Genomic DNA, 23,419 nt, shown 5'->3' with positions numbered 1-23,419 from the left:
ATAGGATATTGAGTGCATATGATTGGCAAAGACATCCTGCAAAATTTTCATTGTCCCAATTGTACAGGTATAAATCGAGAAAGGTGGATTTAATTTTCCACACTTTCAAATAACCATGAAGTTTATCCCAGCTTTACTTGCTGGCTGAAGTAACAAACTTCACAACTCAGCTCTGTTTTCAACTCAAGGCTTCTTCTGACCCCACTTAAAAGCTAATAAATATTGGGATGCCTTAATTACACGGAAATGGTTGGGTCATAGTTATAACTGCATCCTGTTTATTTGTGAACAGTTACATCCCAAGACAATTTCAGTTTTAAAATGGTGTTTACATCTATGGTGGGGAGTGCTAAGAGTAAACTGGGCCTCTTGGTGTTTTATTATTTTGAATTAACTTCATTCCAAAGGGGGGAAAAAAACCATTTGAAAGGCCTGCGCAGAATTAAAAATGAGGTTCATTTACCTCAGAATATTTTCTTGGCAGTTTGTTCAACATTTGTCATTTGGTCTATTTGCTCCAGATGTTATTGCTGCAGTTAGAGGTGTTGGCGGACTTAATTACAGCCAGTAAATTTTTCATGTAAAAAAAATTAAAGAAGCCGAAGACAAAGCTATTTTATTTACATGACCTCCAGAATGGGAATTTGGATGTCCTATCTTGGTAAAACCAGCAGAGGATTGCTTAAGCCATGTGGAATTAATTTCCAGGGGGTGTTTACATGAATTTAATCACAATAAATCATTTTGTTTTGTGCACAATGAATTCCTCTAAGAGTGTTTGAAGAAGGACTGCATAAAATTGCCTTGTTCTTGGAATTGGCTCATTAATGCATACAGTTAGTTGTGACTTACAACCATTCATTTAGCAGCCATCAGAATTACAACAGCACTGGGAAAAAAAAGACTTATAATCGGTCCTCACCCTTACACCATTGCATCATTCCCCAAATTCACATGATAAAAATTCAAGTTTTCGGCAAACAGCCTGTATTTACAATAATTGCAGCATCCCAGGGTCATGTGATCACCATTTGTGACCTTCCTAGCAGGCATCCAACGAGTAAAGTCCACGGAGGAAACCAGATTTGTTTAATTCTCATGTGATTCGCTTAACAACTGCAGTGGTTTGCTTAAAAACCATGATGAAAAGGAAATTGAGCATGACTTGTTGAACAACTGGTTGCTTAGCAATGGAAATTCTGGTCACAATTGTGGTTGTAAGTCAGAACTACCAATATAGAACAAATAGCAAAAGCACTTAGACTTATATACCGCTTCACAGTGCTTTACAGCCCTCTCTAAGTACTTTACAGAGTCAGCCTCTTGCCCTCAACAATCTGGCTCCTCATTTTAGCCACCCCGGAAGGACGGAAGGCTGAGTCAACTTTGAGCCTGGCGAGATTCAAACTGCTAAATTGCAGGCAGTCGGCAGTCAGCAGAAGTAGCCTGCAGTACTGCACTCGAACCACTGTGGCAAATTTTAAGGTGATGCTTCTAAGTCTGTGTTTCTCTCCATAATATCAGATATGATTTTTCTGCCCCATCTCAAAATATCAAAAATCACACTAATGAATTAGGGGCCTCCCAAACTTATCTCCCTGCCTCTTACTCCCGTGCCATGGAGGGGGCTTTACTGCTAGAATCACAAGGCTGGAAGGGAGCTCGGAGGTCTTCTAGTCTAACTCCTTGCTCATGTCAGGAGACCTTATACCAATCCTGGTCAAACGATTGTCGACTCTGTTTTTGAAAACCTCCTGAGTGATGGATCACCCAGAACTCTGGAAGCAAGCCATTGATTAATTGCTCTCACTGTCAGAAAATTTCTCCTCCTAGGTTAGATTTCTCTTTAACAAGCCTCCACCTATCACTTCTTGTCCTGCCCTCTGGCCCTTTGGAGAATAAATCAATTCTCTCAAGTACTGGAAGGCAGCTATCATGCTCCCACTAACTTTTCTTTTAGATAGGTAAAACCCAGTAGTGAAATTCAATTTTTTTTACTACTGGTTCAGTGGGGGAGGCAGCTACTGATACTGCAAAATCCCCATTCCTTCCGCACTCCAGGGGAAGGATACTGCAAAATCCCCATTCCTTCCGCACTCCAGGGGAAAGATACTGCAAAATCTCCATTCCCAATCCACTCCAGGGAAAGGATACTGCAAAATCCCCATTCCTTCCCCACTCCAGGGGAAAGATACTGCAAAATCTCCATTCCCAATCCACTCCAGGGAAAGGATACTGCAAAATCCCCATTCCTTCCCCACTCCAGGGGAAAGATACTGCAAAATCTCCATTCCCAATCCACTCCAGGGAAAGGATACTGCAAAATCCCCATTCCTTCCCCACTCCAGGGGAAAGATACTGCAAAATCTCCATTCCCAATCCACTCCAGGGAAAGGATACTACAAAATCCCCATTCCCTCCCCACTCCAGGGAAAGGATACTGCAAAATCCCCATTCCCTCCCCACTCCAAGGAAAGGATACTGTAAAATCCCCACTCCAGGGGAAGGATGCTGTAAAATCCCCATTCCCTCCCCATTCCAGGGAAAGAATACTGCAAAATCTCCATTCCCAACTCACTCCAGGGAAAGGATACTACAAAATCCCCATTCCTTCCCCACTCCAGGGGAAAGATACTGCAAAATCTCCATTCCCAATCCACTCCAGGGAAAGGATACTGCAAAATCCCCATTCCTTCCCCACTCCAGGGGAAAGATACTGCAAAATCTCCATTCCCAATCCACTCCAGGGAAAGGATACTACAAAATCCCCATTCCCTCCCCACTCCAGGGAAAGGATACTGCAAAATCCCCATTCCCTCCCCACTCCAGGGAAAGGATACTGTAAAATCCCCACTCCAGGGGAAGGATGCTGTAAAATCCCCATTCCCTCCCCATTCCAGGGAAAGAATACTGCAAAATCTCCATTCCCAACTCACTCCAGGGAAAGGATACTACAAAATCCCCATTCCTTCCCCACTCCAGGGGAAAGATACTGCAAAATCTCCATTCCCAATCCACTCCAGGGAAAGGATACTGCAAAATCCCCATTCCTTCCCCACTCCAGGGGAAAGATACTGCAAAATCTCCATTCCCAATCCACTCCAGGGAAAGGATACTACAAAATCCCCATTCCCTCCCCACTCCAGGGAAAGGATACTGCAAAATCCCCATTCCCTCCCCACTCCAGGGAAAGGATACTGTAAAATCCCCACTCCAGGGGAAGGATGCTGTAAAATCCCCATTCCCTCCCCATTCCAGGGAAAGAATACTGCAAAATCTCCATTCCCAACTCACTCCAGGGAAAGGATACTACAAAATCCCCATTCCTTCCCCACTCCAGGGGAAAGATACTGCAAAATCTCCATTCCCAATCCACTCCAGGGAAAGGATACTGCAAAATCCCCATTCCTTCCCCACTCCAGGGGAAAGATACTGCAAAATCTCCATTCCCAATCCACTCCAGGGAAAGGATACTACAAAATCCCCATTCCCTCCCCACTCCAGGGAAAGGATACTGCAAAATCCCCATTCCCTCCCCACTCCAGGGAAAGGATACTGTAAAATCCCCACTCCAGGGGAAGGATGCTGTAAAATCCCCATTCCCTCCCCATTCCAGGGAAAGAATACTGCAAAATCTCCATTCCCAACTCACTCCAGGGAAAGGATACTACAAAATCCCCATTCCCAACCCACTCTAGGGGAAGGATACTGCAAAATCCCCATTCCCTCCCCACTCTAGGGGAAGGATACTGTAAAAGCTCCATTCCCATCCCACTCCAGGGCCAGCCAGAGGTGGTATTTGCCAGTTCTCCGAACTACTCAAAATTTCTGCTACTGGTTCTCCAGAACCTGACAGAACTTGCTGAATTTCACCCCTGGTTAAACCAATGTTTCTCAACCTTGGCACGTTGAAGATGCGTGGACTTCAGCTCCCAGAATTCTGGCTGGCGGTTTCTGGGAGCTGAAATCCATCCAACTTCAAGCTGTCAAGGTTGAGAAACACTGGGTTAGACATACCTAGTTATCTCAATCGTTATCATACTATATAGCCTCCAGATACTTTATCATCATCGTTGCTCTTCTCTGGACTCTTTCTAGGGTCTCAGCCTCTTATTTTGATCCCCATCATAGCAGGAGAAATGGATGAAACCAGAAGTCTTTCAATCCATGGGCTGAGGACCCTAACTCAAAAGAAAGTCTCTTACCTTCTGACACTTTTCATCATTGCAACGAAGCTTCTCGTCTGGAAACCCATCAATGTCAGTATCTCTTCCACACATGTGGCCGTTTCCTGCCCATCCGACGATGCACTAGAAGCAGAAGGAATCGTGAATGCCCATCCTTGCCACCATCTCCCAAGAGAAATACCAAAAAAGAAATTGGCTCTAAATTGTGACAGACTCAGACATGGGAAAGTCCTGCTAGGGAAGTGGGGACCAAATTCAAATTATCCTTACTATCACCATCATGTGGGAACAAGGACTCGATCAAGCCCTGAATTACCAAGAAAAGAGAATATTTGTAGTTCAGAATTGAACTGTGGAGTCCTTGATGATCTCTGAGCTTGGTTATTTTCATCCAGGTAACCTTGGATTTCATTACTCAATAGGTAACATGTAGCACTGCTGATGTTACCTGGTTGGGTAATGAAATGTCTGCAAAAAAACAACCAAGCTCAGAAAGCAGAAGCAGTATGCTCCATCTCATATTTGGGTAGACCAGGTTGCCTTGATAGACCGGAAAAACACTCCTTCCTGGTACAGCTGACAAAGCAAGGAGAACCCATGACCTAGAGGTTAATACATCTACAGATGGATTCTGGCTGGAATTTGATATCTTCTGCACTGAAAGTCACTCGGTACTGCAGAGACAAAGTATGCTCCAGGGTTGACTAGGTTCTGAGTAACAAACCCAGGCCTTCCCATCATTCGCAACTGAGAAATGACAACATCTGTTCCCCAAATCTTAGGACTATTTGAGAAGTCGGTGAGGAACCAGAGAAAACCTCCAACTCACCTGGCAGATGAGAGTCCCGTCCCGCTCGACAATGCACTCTGCTTTCTCATGACAAGGACTTGGTTGACCATTGGGGCAACGTCGCTTGGTCTGGATGCGGCAGCCAGAACGCTGATCCCCTTCAAAGCCACTCTTGCATGGCCCACATTTATAGGAGCCCTGCAGGATGAAATAGGGGAGTCAACCATCTGGATTGTGTCTTCGTCTCCTCCCCCCACAACAGAAGGGTGAAACCAGCCCATTTACTCTTGTGAAACCTTCTCTCCACCTTCATGTCCTCTCCATCTTTTCCATCCTTTATAAAATAACAGAGTTGGAAGGGAACTTGGAGGTCTTCTAGTCCACCCCCTGCTCAAGCAGGAAACCTTATACCTGTGATAGCAATAGCTGTTAGACTTATATACCGCTTCATAGGGCTTTCAGCCCTCTCTAAGCGGTTTACAGAGTCAGCATATCGCCCCCACAGTCTGGGTCCTCATTTCACCCACCTTGGAAGGATGGAAGGCTGAGTCAACCTTGAGCCGGTGAGATTTGAACAGCCGAACTGCAGATAGCAGTCAGCTGAAGTGGCCTGCAGTACTGCACCCTAACCACTGCGCCACCTCGGCTCTCTTGATGGCCCTCTCTGTGGGCATGCGCACCATCGCCAGCTGATCTTCACAGCTCCGGAGCACCGGAAGATGGGCTGAAACCGGCCAAAAATCCGCCCCCAGAATAGGCTGCTTCCAGGCCGTTTCCAGGCTGTTTCTTGGGCCATTTTGTGGGCCATATTTTGGGCTGTTTTCAGGCTATTTTTCATACAAAATGGCCCGAAAAACAGCCTGAAACTGGCCTGAAAACAGCCCGAAAAATGGCTTCAAAATGGCCCCAAAACAGGCAGGCACATGTTGGCCAGCTGATCTTTGGGTTTCTGGTGCTCTGGCACATGCACGCACATTCTGGTTTGGGCACTTGGTGCTGAAAAGGTTCGCCATCACTGCCTCATTCCATTAGAGACAAATGGTTATCCAATCTCTTCTGCAGTGTTGGAGGACCCACAACTTCTGGAGGCAAATCCTTCTACTGGTTATTTATTTAAAAGAACAATTGTTCATTGAAAGCAAGGGAGTCTAACCTTGGGAACTTTAAACCTGTGGACTTCAACTCCCAGAATTCCCCAGCCAGCCAAGCTTAGCTGGGGAATTCTGGGACTTGAAGTCCACCAGTCTTAAAGTTGCCCAGGTTGGACACCCCTGGATTAAAGCATCCCAAAGGGTGATAATGCTCTGGGATTCATAGAATCCCACTGGCTCCATTTGCAGCACATGCGCAAATGGAACCAAAACTCAAAAAGATTCTTTCCCTGGTTTTCAGTGAACGTATATCCAACTCTGGAAGCCATTCACGCCTTACGATGGAACGTGCATTCTGACGCTCACCCAAACACAGACACAACAGGATGTTTAGGCCAGTGTGGCTGGCTGGACACCAGACCGTCTCCTCTGAAACATCAATGGGATGAAAGCAGTGAGTCAGAAAACTTGCCTGCAGCTGGTGGCTCTTAGATGAGATCTGCTAATCTTGGAAAGCTAAGCAACCCATAAAGATCACATTGCAAGGAGAAGAAAGGAGACATGGGGGATTTGGGGGTGGGGGTGGGGGACACCAGGTTGGAGAAGGCTGGTCCAATTTTTCCCCAGCCACTCTGGAGGTAATAAAGTCCAGGTCTGAGAAGGTATGTGACCGAGTGTTGAAGGACAGTTACCGGAGTGTTAATGCAGATGGAATTTGCCACGCAGTTTCTGGCTGTCCCTTCCTCGCATTCGTTGACATCATTGCAGATCTGTTTGGCAAAAGAAACACACAGGGATCAGGAGGAAGGGCTGGATGGGAACACCGTACAGGCAGTCCTCGACTTACAACCATTCATTGAAAGTTATAACAGCACAGATAAAGAATAAAGAGACCATGAATGTAAGATAGAAAGGTATAGAAAGGGAAAACACTAACTGCAAAGAAACCGATACGGAACTGCTGTATGATATATGATGGAACTTCTTGTTCCTATGTTGCCTTAAGTCATGTTTTTGTTTTTGTTGATGTGTTTATGTGTTTAAAATAAAAACTTATATATAAAAAAGAAAGTTATAACAACACTGAAAAAAATGACTTAATTATGACAATTTTTCACACCGTTTTAGCCTCCCCCATGATCACACGATCAAAATTCAGACCCTGGGCAAATGGTTCGTATTTATGACAATTGCAGTGTCTCGGTGTCATGCAATCCCCTTTGGTGACCTTCTGACGAAGTCAACAGGGAAGCCAGATTCACTTAGCAACCATGTTACTAACTTAAAAATTGTAGTGATTTACTTAACAGCTGTAGCAAAAAAGGTGACAAGGTAAAGGTAAATGTTCTCCTCGCACATATATGCTAGTTGTTCCCGACTCTAGGGGGGGAAGTTTCAAAGCTGAAGAGCCAGCGCTGTCTGAAGACGTCTCCGTGGTCATGTGGCTGGCATGACTAAACGCCGAAGGCGCACGGAACGCTGTTACCTTCCCACCAAAGGTGGTCCCTATTTTTCTACTTGCATTCTTACATGCTTTTGAACTGCTAGGTTGGCAGAAGCTGGGACAAGTAATGGGAACTCACTCCATTACGCAGTACTAGGGATTCGAACTGCCAACCATTCTTAGCCGCTGAACCACTGCGTCCCTTAAGAAAGGTGATAACATGGAGCAAAAGTCACTTAACTGTCTCACTGAGCAACAAACCTTTTGAGCTCAATTCTGGTTGTAAATCAAGGACGGCCTGATCTATGACTTAGTGATTGTTCAAATTAGTGATTGTCCAAATTTAGCGATTGTTCAAGACCACAATGAATCCTCAAAAGTTTCAATAGCCAGGCCAACCTTCTCCCCGTGGTCATGTGACTGCATTTTGTGTGCTCAGCAACCAATTGGCATCGCCCTTTGCGACATCCCACTGTGACGTGATTGTGATGCATGACATTTTTGCTGAAAATCAGCATTTCTTTCTATTTTCTGGCAAAAAAAAAATAGCAATAGCAATAGCAGTTAGACTTATATACCGCTTCATAGGGCTTTCAGCCCTCTCTAAGCGGTTTACAGAGTCAGCATATTGCCCCCAACAACAATCCGGGTCCTCATTTTACCCACCTCGGAAGGATGGAAGGCTGAGTCAACCCTGAGCCGGTGAGATTTGAACAGCCGAACTGCAGAACTGCAGTCAGCTGAAGTAGCCTGCAGTGCTGCACTCTAACCACTGCGCCACCTCGGCTCTACCCAAAACCACCCATAGTAAACAAATCTCCCAAGGGCTACTTCTAACTCATATTTGAAGTTTGAAATGACTGCCCGCCCGCTAAGGTCACATGATCACATTAGGGGCGCACTTGGGAACTGGCTCATATCTGTGGCCATTTGTAGCATCCTCAGTGATGTGACCACAATTTACAATTTGCATTTTTTTCGCCAGAAACTTTCCAGTCAATTGATTTATTTAACAACCACTGCACAAATGGTAGTAAAATCAGTTGCGGTCATGTGGTGACCCACTTAACGACTGACATGACTGATGGTTGTAAGTCGAGGACTACTTGCATGTGCTGCCAATGTCACAAATTCGCCCCAGAGGAAAAGATGATCTTTGTTACCTGCTTCTTGGCCCTGGCAAACGCTAAGCCGACGCCTTCCAGCGCTGGTCCTCGGTAGCCAGGAGGACATGACTCACAGTGGAAACCAGGCACCGTGTTGATGCAGCGGACTCTGGGGAAGCAGGGGTTGGCTGTGCACTGCAAAGAGAAGTGGCACTCGTTGGGGACCGGCGGCAACTGTGGCTTGGCTGTCCACCCACCATTCAGATGCCCTGTTGGGAGTGGGCATTCCTGAGATGGGCAGGATGTCCCCACCTGGACCCCAGTCACCTGAAAGAACTATAAAGTAGCTTAAAGCAGAGGTCTCCAACCTTGGCAACTTTAAGCCTGGAGGACTTCAACTCCCAGAATTAGCAATAGCAGTTAGACTTATATACCACTTCATAGGGCTTTCAGCCCTCTCTAAGCAGTTTACAGAGTCAGCCTATTGCCCCCAACAACAATCCGGGTCCTCATTTTACCCACCTCGGAAGGATGGAAGGCTGAGTCAACCCTGAGCCGGTGAGATTTGAACAGCCGAACTGCAGAACTGCAGTCAGCTGAAGTAGCCTGCAGTGCTGCATTTAACCACTGCGCCACCTCGGCTCTTGAGCCAGCAAAGCTCAAGACCGTGACTTAAAGCCATCTTGAATCTCTTTGGCCCACAAGTGGGGTAGGATGCTATTGGCTGGGAAGCCAAAAATCTCCTGTTTTCCAGAACTTGACTCTCTGGAATAGTGCAGGCGGCTTTGATGCCTAAGACGGGACAAGTACTCAGTCCCCTGGAGATTGGCCCAAAATCACCCAGCCAGTTTTCATGCCTAAGGCAGGACTAGAACTCACAGACTCCGGGGGATTGGCCCAAAGTCACCCAGACAGTTTTCATGCCTAAGGCAGGACTAGAACTCACAGACTCCGGGGGATTGGCCCAAAGTCACCCAGCCAGTTTTCATGCCTAAGGCGGGACTAGAACCCACAGACTCTGGGGAATTAGCCCAAAGTCACCCAGCCAGTTTTCATGCCTAAGGCAGGACTAGAACTCACAGACTCCGGGAGATTGGCCCAAAGTCACCCAGCCAGTTTTCATACCTAAGGCGGGACTAGAACCCACAGACTCCGGGGAATTAGCCCAAAGTCACCCAGCCAGTTTTCATGCCTAAGGCAGGACTAGAACTCACAGACTCCGGGAGATTGGCCCAAAGTCACCCAGCCAGTTTTCATACCTAAGGCGGGACTAGAACTCACAGGCTCTGGGTGATTGGCCTAAAGTCACTTAGCTGGTTTTCAAGTCTAAGGGCAGACTAGAATTCACAATTTAAGGGACAGTAAGAAATTTCCTATTTTTCTTCCAGAGGGGAAAAAAAATCTGACTTAGATCCAAGAAAGACTCTTTGTCCCTGCAAAACAGCCAGCCCCCCCTTCCTCCCCCCCCCCAATCTCAGCCCTTTCTTTCTGGAGGCTCCTAGTTAGTGGTGAGGTCACTTGTCCAGAGCAGAAGCCGATTCTGACCTCATTAATATCGGTGCAGTGAGTCCCGTTGCCTGTGTAACCCAGAGGGCAGGATCCACAATGGAAACTGGTTCGAGTGTTGGTGCAGGTGACGCCCGGGAAGCACGGATTGGAAGAACAGTGGTTGAAATCAATCACACTGATCCCAGGGCCGATCACTCCCGTACTCAAGCCTGGAGAGAGAGAGAGAAAGGGATTTGGCCACCTCCATTATTATTATTGTTGTGATTGCTTGCATAGTTAGCCAGACCCTTTCATTCCTCCTTCTCTTTCTCTTTCTTTCTTTGTTTCTTTCTTTCTCCTTCTCCTTTCTTCTCCCTTTCCTTCTCCTCCTCCTTCCCCCCCTTCTCCTTCCCCTTCCAAGTAATGAAGAAACAAAAATGTACTCACTCTACCATCTCTAGCAACCTTGCAAGTCTAAAAGTATTTCTTCCCTCCTTAACTTTTATTCTCCAGAAAACTAGGTCCGCATTCCTTCTATGGACAGAGATTTCTCTTGTTTGACTGTCTTCATCTGCGAGACCGTCTTCTGCCACATATCTCCCAACGGTCGATAAGATCGCACAGGGTGGGCCTTCTCCAGGTGCCATCAGCCAGACAATGTCGGCTGGCGGCCCCCCGGGGAGGGCCTTCTCTGTAGCCGCTCCGACCCTATGGAATGAACTACCCCCAGAGATCCGGACCCTACCCACTCTCATGGCCTTCCGAAAGGCTATCAAAACCTGGCTATTCTGGCAGGGCTGGGGCTGCCCCGATGGGTGCATGATGTGGTTTTTCTTTTAATCTGTTTCCTCTGTTTTTTTTTAACTCTTCACTTTTTTAAAATGTATTTTCTGTAAGCCGCCCGGAGTCCTTCGGGATTGGACAGCCTATAAATTTATCAAATCAAATCAAATCCATGGCTGTAGTATCTTCCTCGTCTCCCAAACTTATCACACATTCATTGCATATTTTAAAAAAGGGAGTCAGGCTTTGATTGCATCACTGTAGCTGACATTTTGACTTTTCTGACACCTCCTGAACTCAAAACCCCCACCAGGCAGCCTTTAAAGCAGGAGTTTCAAACTCGATTTCATTGAGGGCTGTATCAAAGCAGTGGTGGGCTCCTACCAGTTTGGACCGGTTCGGCCGAACCGGTAGTGGTTTGGTGACCTGGCTCACTGGAACCGGCAGCGACCCAGGCTTGCCACACCCTCAAACCAGTTCTCATACGGCAGCACCATCTTGATTTTTGGTTCTGCGCATGCGCAGAACAATTTTCATTGCACAAATTTCATTTTTAATGTTTTGCGCATGTGCAGATCTATTTATGTGCAAAGCGTGCGCAGTTTTGCGCGCATCAAACCAGCAGTAATGCCAGCAGCAACCCACCCCTGCATCAGGGTTGTGTTTGACCTCAGTGTGGGGGGGGGGGCATGGCCAGCTCGAAGTCACACGTCTCAGGGGCGCCTGTGGCAGCCCAAGTGCTCTGCCAGCAAAAACAGGCTCCTAAGCTCCGTTTTCAGCTGCGATGGCCTCCTGCAACCCTCTGCCAGTGAAAATAGAGTTCCGGAGGGCCACCCGTGGCCCTCACAAGCTCCGTTTTCGTTGGCAGAAGTGGTCTGTTCCTTTGCTCTTTCCAGAGCGGCCCTGCGGGCCAGACCTAAGCACCCCCGGGCCTTGAGTTTGACACTCCTGCTTTAAAGGCACCCATTCTTAGCAGTAAGAATGTCTGTAACTTTTGAGGTTTTTGCTCATTCCTTCCTATTCAACCATTTAATCTTATCAGTGAGTATAAGGCACCTTCTCCTGTATTCACAGCTGATTAGTGGGAGACAAATATTGTGATCCTAAATGGAAATGGCTCAATCTTTGGCAGGGAGGAAATTGCAAAGGAGGAGGGCCGGGGGGGGGGGGGATTCTCTGCTGCTTTTCACCAGATTGCTGTTTCTTCTTCGTCTTCTGCAGATTACAACCAATAGGATCCTCCCTCCGATTAGCAAATATCCTGCTCACTTAGACCCAGCCTGGTTCCAGATGCTGCTTACAGATGAAATGCCATTTATCGCATAGCCACGGCACATATGGCTGTGTTTTGCACAGCAGCATGTAAGAACCACCAGTCCTCTGTAAGCCAAGCTCCTGCTAGGCAGATGTGTTTTACATAATTTTAGATCTTTTAATATCATTTTAGGTACTGCTGGAATATATTTCTTACACGTCTAAAGAAAGTACAGTAATCTTCAGCCTATGAGCACAGTTGGGACCAGAATTTCCTTTGCTAAGCAAGTCAGTTTTTTATTTGTTTATTTGTATTGTATTGTATTGTATTGTATTGTATTGTATTGTATTGTATTATTTTATTATATTATTTTATGTCCCGCCTTCAGTGGTGGGTTGCAGGATGTACGCCGTGGTTCCGGCGTTCCGGTATGGTGTTCCGGAGGGCCCACCCGCCCGCCCGAGCTCCTTACCTGTCCTTTAAGTCTTTGGCGCTTCCGCGCACACGCATGGTACATACGGCGCCTATGCGATGCTCTGCTGAGCAGAGGCTTGTGGAGGCATTGCAGGCAGGTACGATGCATGCACATGCGCCATGCGTGTGCACGCACCGCATTCGTCCATGTGGGTGACACCGTGACCATTCCAACTGTACCGGTTGGAATGGGATCCGGAACCCACCACTACCTGCCTTTATTATTTTTGTAAATAACTCAAAGCAGCGAACATATCTAATACTCCTTCCTAACAGAATAACAGAGTTGGAAGGGACCTTGGAGGTCTTCTAATCCAACGCCCTGCTCAGGCAGGAAGCCCTATACCCGTGATGGTGAACCAATGGCACGTGTGCCCAAAGTGGCATGTGAAGCCACGTCGCCTGGCACACACAGCCTTGCCTGTTGGTCTTCTGGGTTTCTGGCAATGATCAGCTGTTCTTCGCGCACGCAGCAGTGCCGAAAACCAGTATGTGTATGTGTGCTGGTCAGCTGATTGTTGGGTGCGCATGCGGGCCAGAAACCAGAATTTGGGCTTCTCTGGAACACGATCTTTTTGCGTACACAGCACTACCGACGACCGGCCTGCGCATGCACGCCAGCCAGCTGAACATCAGGTGCGTATGCGCGCCAGAACCCGGAAGTTTGGCTTTTCAGGACTGTGGCTCTGATAAACGCGCATGCAACGTTGCCACTCAACCTTTTCGGCAAAGGTTTGCCATCACTGATTTAACTTCACTAGCATCGATTGTGCTACCAAAGTGAAGTTTGAGAGAGCTGTGCAAGATCTCACTCGGGAAAAAGTGATTAAAAAGGTTTCTGATCTGAAACCTGGCTTAGCTGCTGAATCCATCCTCCCTTAACTTTTGCCAGCTTTTATTGCCGTGTTTTTTTGGAGTATAAGACGCACCAAGGCTTTGAAGAGGCAAATTTAAAAAAAAAAGTTTTTGCACTCTGCAACCTCCCCAAAACGGTCCGTTTTTCCCCCCCAAAAAGGCATGAATATCCTTTAGGAGGCTTGTAGAGTGCTCCTGGGGGGGTGCCCCCCCAATCGAGCAAAAAATGGCCAGTTTTTTAAAACAAATATTGCATGCATAGCCTTTAGGAAGCTTATAGAGTACTCCTGGGGGCTGGGGGTGGAAATTGAGCAAAAAACGGTCCGTTTTTCACCCATTTCTGCCCTCCCCAGCCCCCAGAAGCTCTCTGGAAGCCTCCTAAAGGATATTCACGGCCATTTTGGTGAAGGGGGCAGGGTTTCGGAAAGCCAAAAATGCTGTATTAAGTGTATAAGACGCACCAGATTTTCAGCCTCTTTTTTGAGGGAAAAAGGTGCATCTTCTCTGAAAAATATGGTAGCAATATAGCAGTAGACTTATATACCGCTTCATAGGCCTTTCAGGCCTCTCTAAGCGGTTTACAGAGAGTCAGCATATTGCCCCCAACAATCTGGGTCCTCATTTTACCCACCTCGGAAGGATGGAAGGCTGAGTCAACCCTGAGCCGGTGAGATTTGAACCGCTGACCTGCTGATCTAGCAGTAGCCTGCAGTGCTGCATTTAACCACTGCGCCACCTTGGCTCAATGTGTTTTAATAGCTCTGGTTCTCAGTCATCTAATTCCTGCAGGAAACATCCAAGTGATAATGCTCAAGACTGAGGTCCGGGCCAAGATAACCTTTCTTCCTCCTTTCATTTCTTTCTTTCTTTTTTTTACAAAACTCAAAACATGGGTTTTAAAAGCAACAATGCTTTTCAAGTGGACTTACCACAGGCGTCACACTCCATCACTGTGTTCTTCAAAAAGGTGATCTCTTTGACCTGCGGAAAATCATAATCGGAAAAAGTTCATAGTCTTTAGTAACAGCAAAACTTGGTATTATTTAGAATAAGAAAGTTTTTTCCAAGTTTGTCACGCCACAATTAGTGTTAATCCTGCTTGATTGTTGTCCAATGTTATTCCAAGACGAGCAGAAAATAACACTTTAATCAAGGTACCATCAGAAGAAAATCAACACCCCACCAAGCTACTGTATATAAACAAGAAACAAACCCCACACTCCCTCATTCTGGTGATGTTACCTAGTTGGGTGATGAAATGTCTAACAAAATACTGAGCTCAGAGAGCATCAAAGTTCAGCTCTGAGTTATAGATATTTTCTTCTATTGCAGGGTTTGGAACATTTAAGCAGGATTAGACCTGGTCAGATGTTGGATGGGAAATGTCCTGTGATTAACGTGCATTTCTTATGAACACCTGGAAAAGAGGTGGCTTAGAGAAACTAACATTTCCTGTTTCCTCTTGCAAGCTACCAGGTAACAATCTTCCAGCTCTGTTCTGGCCCCCCTCCATCTGGTAATGAACGCAGACACAGGCTTAGCTGTTTGCCACTCTTTATTCACAGCAATTATAATTGGCTGAAAGCCCAGACATGACTCACTGGCAAGACGTTGGCAGCAACCCAGACTCCAACAGACACAGGAACACAAGGCAGACCAGACAAGGAGCTCTCCAGATTAGTACGAACGGTTGTGTCCTGTAAAATGACTCCTCCCAAAGTCTCTTCTTATATACTCTCTTGGGAGGGTCCAAACCACAACCACCTGGGCTTGATTATCACTTATGAGTCTGTCTCCGTAACTGCTACCTCCGTTTTGCCGCCCTCCGTTGCCTGGTGTCAGGGACAAACTCCCTTTGATCTTCCGCACTGCTCCATGCCTCAGGTGCTTCCAGGTGGCCAACCAGCCTCTCTGGTCCCTGCTCTGAGTCTGAACCCTGCCCAGGGTCCTCCACATCTTTCATAGCAGACTCATAGGGTTCCTCGCTATCGGAGTCCATCGGCAGCTCCAACGGCTCCTGCTGGGCCACAACACAGCTCTAACCCCAAATTGATAATTATTTCCCTTGTTTGTTGTCGCAAACTGTCATAAATACATGCTAGCTGCCAAGCACCGAATTACAATCATGAGATCATGAGGACGTTGCAAAGGTCATAAGTCTGAAAACTAGTCATAAGTCACTATTTTCATTGCCGTTGCAACTTCGAACAGTCATTAAAAGGTCATAAGTCAAGGACTTGGGCTGGTCTCTTTCTTCAATTGAAGAAAGATTGAGGGATACAGGGGAACAAAGGTGGTTTTGTGAGCATCCATCTCATCTGGTGAAAGTGCAGACAGTTAGCTCTCTAGTAAATGTGTAAACGTTTCTCATACAATTTGGGTTCCCCCCCACAGATCTTTAATCAAATCCAGACGTTGTTGGAGAAAGGGACAGAGGAGAACTGAGTTAGCTTTCTTGCCCCACTCCCGGTAGGGAGGCTGGAGAGGACAGACGTATCCTTTCCAGTGGTGGGATTCAACCGGTGTTACTACCAGTTCGTGGAGCACAGCAAATGTGTGCTCCGCCCATGCGCAGTGCATTTGAAAACAGTTCTAAAACTTATTTTGTACTGCAGCCCCGGTGAGTAAAATCCGCTCTGCCAGGCCTATCAGCTGGGCTTCAAACAAAGGGAATACAGGACAGACTACTGCAGGGATGGGTGGCTGGGGGCCAACTGATAGCTGGAACTACCGGTTCGCACAAACCGGTCCGAACCGGATGAATCTCACCCCTGGTCGTTTCCCAGGACAAAAAAGGGCAATGCATTTGTTAAAAAGTTACCGTATTTTTCGGAGTATAAGACACACCAGAGTATAAGATGCACCAAGGTTTTGATGAGGCAAATTTTTTAAAAAGTAGGTAGGTAGATAGAGTGATAAAGAGGGAGAGAAAGAGAGAGAACTATAGTAGGTAGATAGGGAGAGAGAGAGTAGGTAGGTAGGTAGGTAAGTAGGTAGGTAGGTAGGTAGGTAGGTAGGTAGATAGATAGATAGATAGATAGATAGATAGATAGATAGATAGATAGATAGAGGGAGAGAGAGAGAGAAATACAGTAGGTGGTAGGGAGAGAGATAGTAGGTAGGTAGGTAGGTAGGTAGAGGGGGCCAAAAACGAGCAAAAAATGGCCCATTTTTGCAAAAAAATTGCATGCATAGCCTTATGGAGGCTTATAGAGTGCTGCTGGGGGCTGGGGGGGAAACCGGCACATTTTCTGCTCATTTCTGACCTCCCCAGCCCCCAGGAGCTCTCTGAAATCCTCCTATAAGCTATGCACAGCCATTTTTGTGAAGGGGCGGGGCTTTGGGAGGCAAAAAATTGCTGTATTCAGGGTATAAGATGCACCCAGATTTTCAGCCTCTTTTTAGAGGAAAAAAGGTGCATCTTATACTCTGAAAAATACGGCGTCTTATACTCCGAAAAATATGGGTTTTTTTTTTTTTTTTTTTAAGACAGGAGATTACAGAACGCATATAGCTAGAAGGAAAGATGGGAATTGCATGTGAGTTTCCTTCCATGGAAAAGCAGCAAATGAAATTGTGTAATGGAAAAAGATCAGAAGATGCCGAGGGGCCTGATCTACAGAATTGCCAAGAGTCCGACACGACTGAATGAATAACATCGTCATCCTCAATGGAAAAAGCAGGGTGGGATGGGACGGGGATAAAGAACTGCCTTGTTGGATCTTGATGAAAGTCCAGCTGGTTCAACATTCGGCTATCTACAGAAATCCTCCCAACCTCAGGGTAGTCTGTTCCTGTGCTTGGAGGCTCTACCGTCCTAGATTAAGATGACTCTAAACTTCACAGTGTTTCTCGATCTCAACGTTAAAAAGATATATGGGCTTCAAGTTCCAGAATTCCTCAGCCAGCGTGCTAGCTGGGGAATTCTGGAAGTTGAAGTCCACGTGTCTTAAAGTTGAATCCGTTCATCGAGTAGGCTGACAGAAATGGCCTGGGTGCTGGGAATTGCAGTATGTGTGGGTGACTACTAGACAAGATCTCCCCAGTATCCAGCGCTGCCTCTGGAATTCTCCCCCAACTGCTACCCGGGACTGCTGCAGATTTTATGTAGGACAAAGCAAGAGTGGAAAGCCAAAAGGGCAGCCACCTCCCCACATCCATCCCCTCCCACAGCTCTTGTGCTGCTGCCGAGAGTTTGTCCTGGCACCAGGGTCTGCCCGTCTGTTTTTCCAGTTAGCTGGTAGGCAAAGGCCACAGCCAAGAGCGGGAGAAAAAGAGGAATGTGGCGTTGCATAAGAGGCAGGCAGGCGCAGCAGGACCAGAAAAGGTCAGAAGCGGCCATCTGAGTCCTTCGGGCAAATCTATGAGTAGGGCACGAAGGCCGGAAGTTGTCCGCCTCGGAATTTTCATTGCCAAAGGTAAACTGCTCCTGCCTGTGGAGGTTCCACTTAGTATATAGGGCTAAGAAACTTCACTTTTTATTTTATTTTTTTTAGCCAGATTCTGGAAGCCCAAGGGAGGGACTGTCAAAAGACACCTTTTGTATCTTCCCAGAAACTAAGCTTTTGATTTTTTCAGCTTTTAGTTCTCTTATATCGCAGTTGGGTATGGCATAGCCTTGAGAGAAGGATGCCTATCCGCACTCTGAACTTGACTTATGATCACAATTGAGCCCAAAATTTCCCGTGGCTAAGTGAGACAGTTGTCAACTGAATTGCGCCCCATTTTACAACCTTCCTTGCCACAGTTGTTAAGTGAATCACTGCGGTTGTTTCATTCGTACAACACGGCTGTAATGTTAAGTGAATCTGGCTTCCCCGTTGACTTTTACTTGTCAGGAGGTCATAAAACTGCAACCATCATAAATACGAGTCAGTTGCCAAGCGTCTGAATTTTGATGATCATGGGGAAGCGGCAGCATCGTGTGGAAAACAAAGGCAAAAAGTCACTTTTTTTTCATTTTCATTTTTTCCCCCATTTATTTGGAATTTATAGGCCGCCCTTTTCCCTGAGGGGACTCAGTGACGTGACGTCGAATGGTCACTAAATGAATGGTTGTAAGTCAAGGACTACTTTTATTCTGTGGAAAAATTCAGGGGCTTTCATTTGATTTGCATGAGTGTTAGGAATATAATCTAACGGTTGGGCTGGCAATATATAAATCATGTAACAAATCATACTGTAAAATGTGATTGGTTGCTGTTTTTCCTCAATTGGCCATAAGAGGGAGCCAGAATGACTGTTAGTTCTCTGTTTATTAGATGCTGGGGTGATCTGATCTGAGTGTTTTTGGAAGCTGGCTGTTAGAAAGTGCCGTGAGCTATTGTAAGTTTTGCAACTGCTAGCAACTTTGAGTACTGGACTGTTTATATGATACTGGACTATGTCATTTGGATTATCCCTTAACTGAAAGACATTGATGACTGACTGTCTTATCCATGTATGACTTGGACTGTTTGATGGACTCAGATACCTCTATTTCCACAAAAGTAAAAGCCTATTGAAACTGCAGTGTCTCTGTATGCTGCTTTGTGTGTTCTCCAACACAACTCTCACAACGCTTCTCTGAATGCACTCGCTCTCCCAACAGGGAGCTTACCTAACAATGAGGACCACTGAGTGAAATTGCCACTCTGTGTAAACTCCTTTGCTTAGTATTAGCCCATTTTCTGGGCCATGCAAGGATGTCTGCAGGGAGGGGTCAAAAAAGTCAAGATGGCAGTTCAATCATTCAATGAACCCCCTTTTTAATATCTGCCACAAGGCACATCTAAAGGGGGCGGGGCTTCAGTCACATGGTTGGGGCCGCCATCTTGTGTTTTTTTTTTTAATCTCTCTGGTGCCATCCTTACCCTGAAGCACAAACCTCCCCAAAGGACCAGAATTTATTCAACCTTCTTGGTCCCCAAAAAGGTCTGAGCCAAGGATTAAATCCTTAAATGAAGCTTTTTTGCATTTGGAAAAATTGCTCCATGTGCTTAGAGCAGTGTTTCTCAACCTTGGCTACTTTAAACGGTCTGGACTTCAATTCCCAGAATTCCCCACCTGGGGAATTCTGGGAATTGGAGTCCACAATGTTTAAAGCAGCCAAAGTTGAAAAAAGGCTGGGTTTGGGCTAAAGTTTTCTTCTCGTAGCATAGTGACATGTGAATTTAATGAATTATTTTAATGAAAAGAAGGACTTGGGGAGACATGATAGCAATGCTCCAATATCTCAGGGGTTGCCACAAAGAAGAGGGAGTCAAGCTATTCTCCAAAGCACCTGAAGGTAGAACAAGAAGCAATGGGTGGAAACTAATCAAGGAGAGAAGCAACTTAGAACTGAGGAGAAATTTCCTGACAGAACAATTAATCAGTGGAACAAATTGACTCCAGAAGTTGTGAATGCTCCAACACTGGAAATCTTTAAGAAAATGTTGGATAGCCATTTGTCTGAAACGGTATAGAGTTTCCTGCCTAGGCAGGGGGTTGGACTAGAAGACCTCCAAGGTCCCTTCCAACTCTGCTATTGTATTATATTGAATTATCTCATTAACGTGTTGGTTGTTCCTTCTGTCATGCGAAACCTGCAAGCTACTCATTTCAACCCACGTGCAATGCTTTGTATATGTAGCTGCTGTAATATTTTCCCTAAGTGAACTCCCAGCAAGTCAGTTTAGAGGAGGGGGTTAATTTAAAAACACACCAGGTCTTTGTTTGGCTTCCGTTGCAGAGAAAAATGAAGGTACTCGCAAAGGAAAGACTCGTCTTTTTCCTTCTTACCTGCTGTTTTAGCAGTTCTCTGATTTCTCTCAGTGCCTTGTTCGTTTCCTTCATCTCCGTTAGCATTTGGGGCGAGAGGTCGCCTCCTAGACCAGAAGAGAAACGCTAAATGGGTTAAAAAGCAGCTATGAGGAGCTACGTGGCTCTTCTGGAGACTTCCCACCTCATTTCTGCATATTTTCATAGCCTGAGGGGTGGAATTTTATCTATTGCAACCAATGTGGGCACCGGTTGAGGAAGACTGAAATTTCACAGCATGGATTTTTCCCCTCTGAGCTCCTGCCTCAAAAGCGGGACTTGATTTACAGGTGTTCTTTGATTTATGATCATAACTGGGGCCAGAATTCCCATTGCCTTGCAAGGTGGTTGTTAAGTGAGTCACATCCAACTTTACAACCTTTTTGCCATGGTTGTTAAATGAACCACTGCAGTTGTTAAGAGAATCGTGTGCCGTCCTTAAGCGAATCCAGCTCCTCCCACTGACTTTGTTGGTCAGAAGCTGGCTAGGAAGAGCCAACTTTTGATCATGTGACTCAGAGGATTCTGCTATGGTCGTAAGTGCGAGATCTGGTTGTAAGTCACTTTTTTCAGTGCTGTTGTAACTTCAGGCAGTTGCTATATAAAGAAGGACAACCTGTAAAATGTTAAAAATCTCTGCTTCCTATATTTTCTTCTTGAAGGGAGTAGAAGATCTAAAAGGGATTGGGAAAATATCCATATTTGCCCAAGGTTTGCAAAATTACTATTATTGTTGTTGTTATTATTAGTACTTGAGAGACCGCCTGCTGCCAATCACCTCCAATAGACTGATTAGATCCCACAGATTAGGCCTCCTCCGAATTCCATCCGCTGCCCAGTGCCGACTGGCGACCACCCGGAGGAGGGCCTTCTCTGTAGCTGCTCCGGCCCTCTGGAACGAGCTCCCCATGAGATTCGAACTCTCACCACCCTCCAGGCCTTCCACAAAGCCCTTAAAACCTGGCTGTTCTGGCAGGCCTGGGGCTAATGAGCTTTTGTCCCCCCTCGAATGGTATGGTTGTTGTGTGCTTTTAAATTGTGTATTGTTTTGTTCGTCTTTTTTATTCCATATTTGTACACCCCCCCCCCCCTTGACTTGGATTGTGAGCCGCCCTGAGTCCCCTTGGGGAAAAGGGCGGCATAGAAATATAATAAATTCAAATTCAATTCAATTCAATTATAGAATTGTATCACAGCGGCCAGTTGTTTCGCCGGATTTGGCATTGATTACTAGTCGGGCCCCACCCAGAGACCTAGGATGTCGTAATGTATTTTCGTAATATGCGTGCAGATCCAAGCAGTGCGGCTTTTTGCATTTGACTGATGGTGATTTTTGTCAAGTTTTAACTGTTTTAAATGTAATTCCAGTGCTTTTGGAATAGCACCCAGTGTGCCAATTACCACTGGAATTATCACTGCTGGTTTGTGCCATAGTCGTTGAATTTCGATTTTTAAGTCCTGGTATTTTTTTATTATTATTATTATTATTATTAGTAGTAGTAGTAGTAGTAGTAGTAGTAGTAGTAGTAGTAGTAGTAGTGAAGATGTGTGGACTTCAATTCCCATGGCTGGCTGGGAAATTCTGGGAGCTGAAGTCCACACATAATTAACCTTCAATTGATCTCTATCTAGCTATATATCATCTCTTTCAAAGCCATTTCAAAGTCACCCAGGCTTAAGATGGGACTAGAATTCACAGTCTCCTGGTTTCTAGCCTGGTGCCTTAACCACTGGATCAGCAAGTCAGCTGTCATCTTGCCGTCGTTTTAGTTCTTCTGCCTCTTTTCTGGTGCCACAATGATATCCTTTTTGAAATGCTCTCCACTCAGTGATGTTGCGTGGTTCCTACCTGCAATTCTGTGTGAAGGGCAGGTCTGTGTGCACACCACACAACTACGTGTCCTATCAAAGCCATTTCGCCCTAGTTAGGTTTGGCAGCTTTGCGCCTCCTGGCTTGCAAAGAAAATGGCTCAGGAATATCTTTCTCTTACATGTGGGTTCCTGTTAAGACAAACACCTCCCTGTAAAACGCATGTTTGCTCTTCTGCTCTGAAGCTCCTGAAAAAAGCTGTTTCTCTCAGCCTCAGAAATGCAGAGCGTCTCTCCCAGCAGGGATGAAATCTACTTACCTTTGCTACTGGCCACCTCCAAGCATGTGCAGGACTGTCCATGCATGCGCAGAGCACGCCTACAAAGGTAAGCGAACAGCGAGGGGGGGGGATCTACTGTGCCACGCGATTTAGATTAGCTAGAAAGCAGGAAATCCTGCTTTCTGGCTAATATAAATAGCGCATCACAGCTGATTGTCGGAAAAACCAGTTCGTCCGAACTGGTAGCATTTTTGTTTCTACCGGTTCGGGTGAACGGGTAGCATGTTTACTACCGGTCCGGGCGAACCGATCCGAACCGGTAGCATTTCACCCCTGTCTTGCAGGTTACAAGGAAGTGATGATGTGGCTCCAGTAAGGTATTTATATCCTGTCATTTCTCTGAAAGCAAAATACCGTATTTTTCAGAGTATAGGACGCATCGGAGTATAAGACGCACCAAGATTTTGAAGAGGTAAATTAAAAAATATATTTTTTGCACTCTGTAGATGGCCCAAACCCTCTGCACACCTCATTTTTTGTGGAAAACGGGGCATGCAGAGAGTTTGAGAGAGGCCTGCAAAGTGCTCCTGGGGGCTGGGGGGGGTGGATGAGCAAAAAATGGCCCATATTTCGCTCGTTTTTGCCCTCCCAGACCCCAGGACCACTTTGCAGGCCTCTTAGAGCCTATGCACGTCCATTTTTGTGAAGGGGGCAGGGTTTTGGGAGGCCAAAAATGCTGTATCCAATGTATAAGATGCACCCAGATTTTCACCCTTTTTTGGGGGGGAAGGTGCGTCTTATAGTCTGAAAAATATGGTACTGCTGTGGACACAGGGCAGATTCTAATTTTATTCCCACAAGAACCCTGTGAGGGTGGCTGTAAACTCCCCCAAAGCTATTAAGAAAGTTAACAAGCTGGTTACTGCATTTACATGCAGGACTAAAAGTATTCAGGTTCCCCACTCTTTTGGTCCTTTGGTTCAAATAACAACTTGCAACAGTTTTACATCCTGAGGTGATACCTTTGACATCATCAAACAACAACTTCTGCCTATCCCAGGTCCTTGGGAAGGACT

The 23,419-nt window shown here is 46.0% G+C and overlaps 1 protein-coding gene across 1 annotated transcript in view; it reads right to left on the bottom strand.

Moving 5' to 3' along the window:
• The window catches only part of COMP (cartilage oligomeric matrix protein), a 52,521-nt gene that overhangs the window by 23,302 nt on the left and 5,800 nt on the right, over nucleotides 1-23,419 (bottom strand). Inside the window, exons 2-8 of the mRNA XM_032214364.1 lie at nucleotides 20,236-20,321; nucleotides 14,403-14,454; nucleotides 10,164-10,336; nucleotides 8,676-8,813; nucleotides 6,761-6,838; nucleotides 5,017-5,175; nucleotides 4,206-4,310 (exon numbers count right to left, since the gene is read on the bottom strand). Coding sequence (XP_032070255.1) covers nucleotides 4,206-4,310; nucleotides 5,017-5,175; nucleotides 6,761-6,838; nucleotides 8,676-8,813; nucleotides 10,164-10,336; nucleotides 14,403-14,454; nucleotides 20,236-20,321 — 791 coding nt within the window. The remainder of the gene's footprint in view (nucleotides 1-4,205; nucleotides 4,311-5,016; nucleotides 5,176-6,760; nucleotides 6,839-8,675; nucleotides 8,814-10,163; nucleotides 10,337-14,402; nucleotides 14,455-20,235; nucleotides 20,322-23,419) is intronic.

This window comes from Thamnophis elegans, chromosome 1 (genome assembly GCF_009769535.1).
Source record: "Thamnophis elegans isolate rThaEle1 chromosome 1, rThaEle1.pri, whole genome shotgun sequence".
Classification (NCBI taxonomy): domain Eukaryota; kingdom Metazoa; phylum Chordata; class Lepidosauria; order Squamata; family Colubridae; genus Thamnophis; species Thamnophis elegans.
The sequence above is the reverse complement of the archived record's forward strand: the minus strand, read 5'-3'. Positions and strand labels throughout refer to the sequence as shown.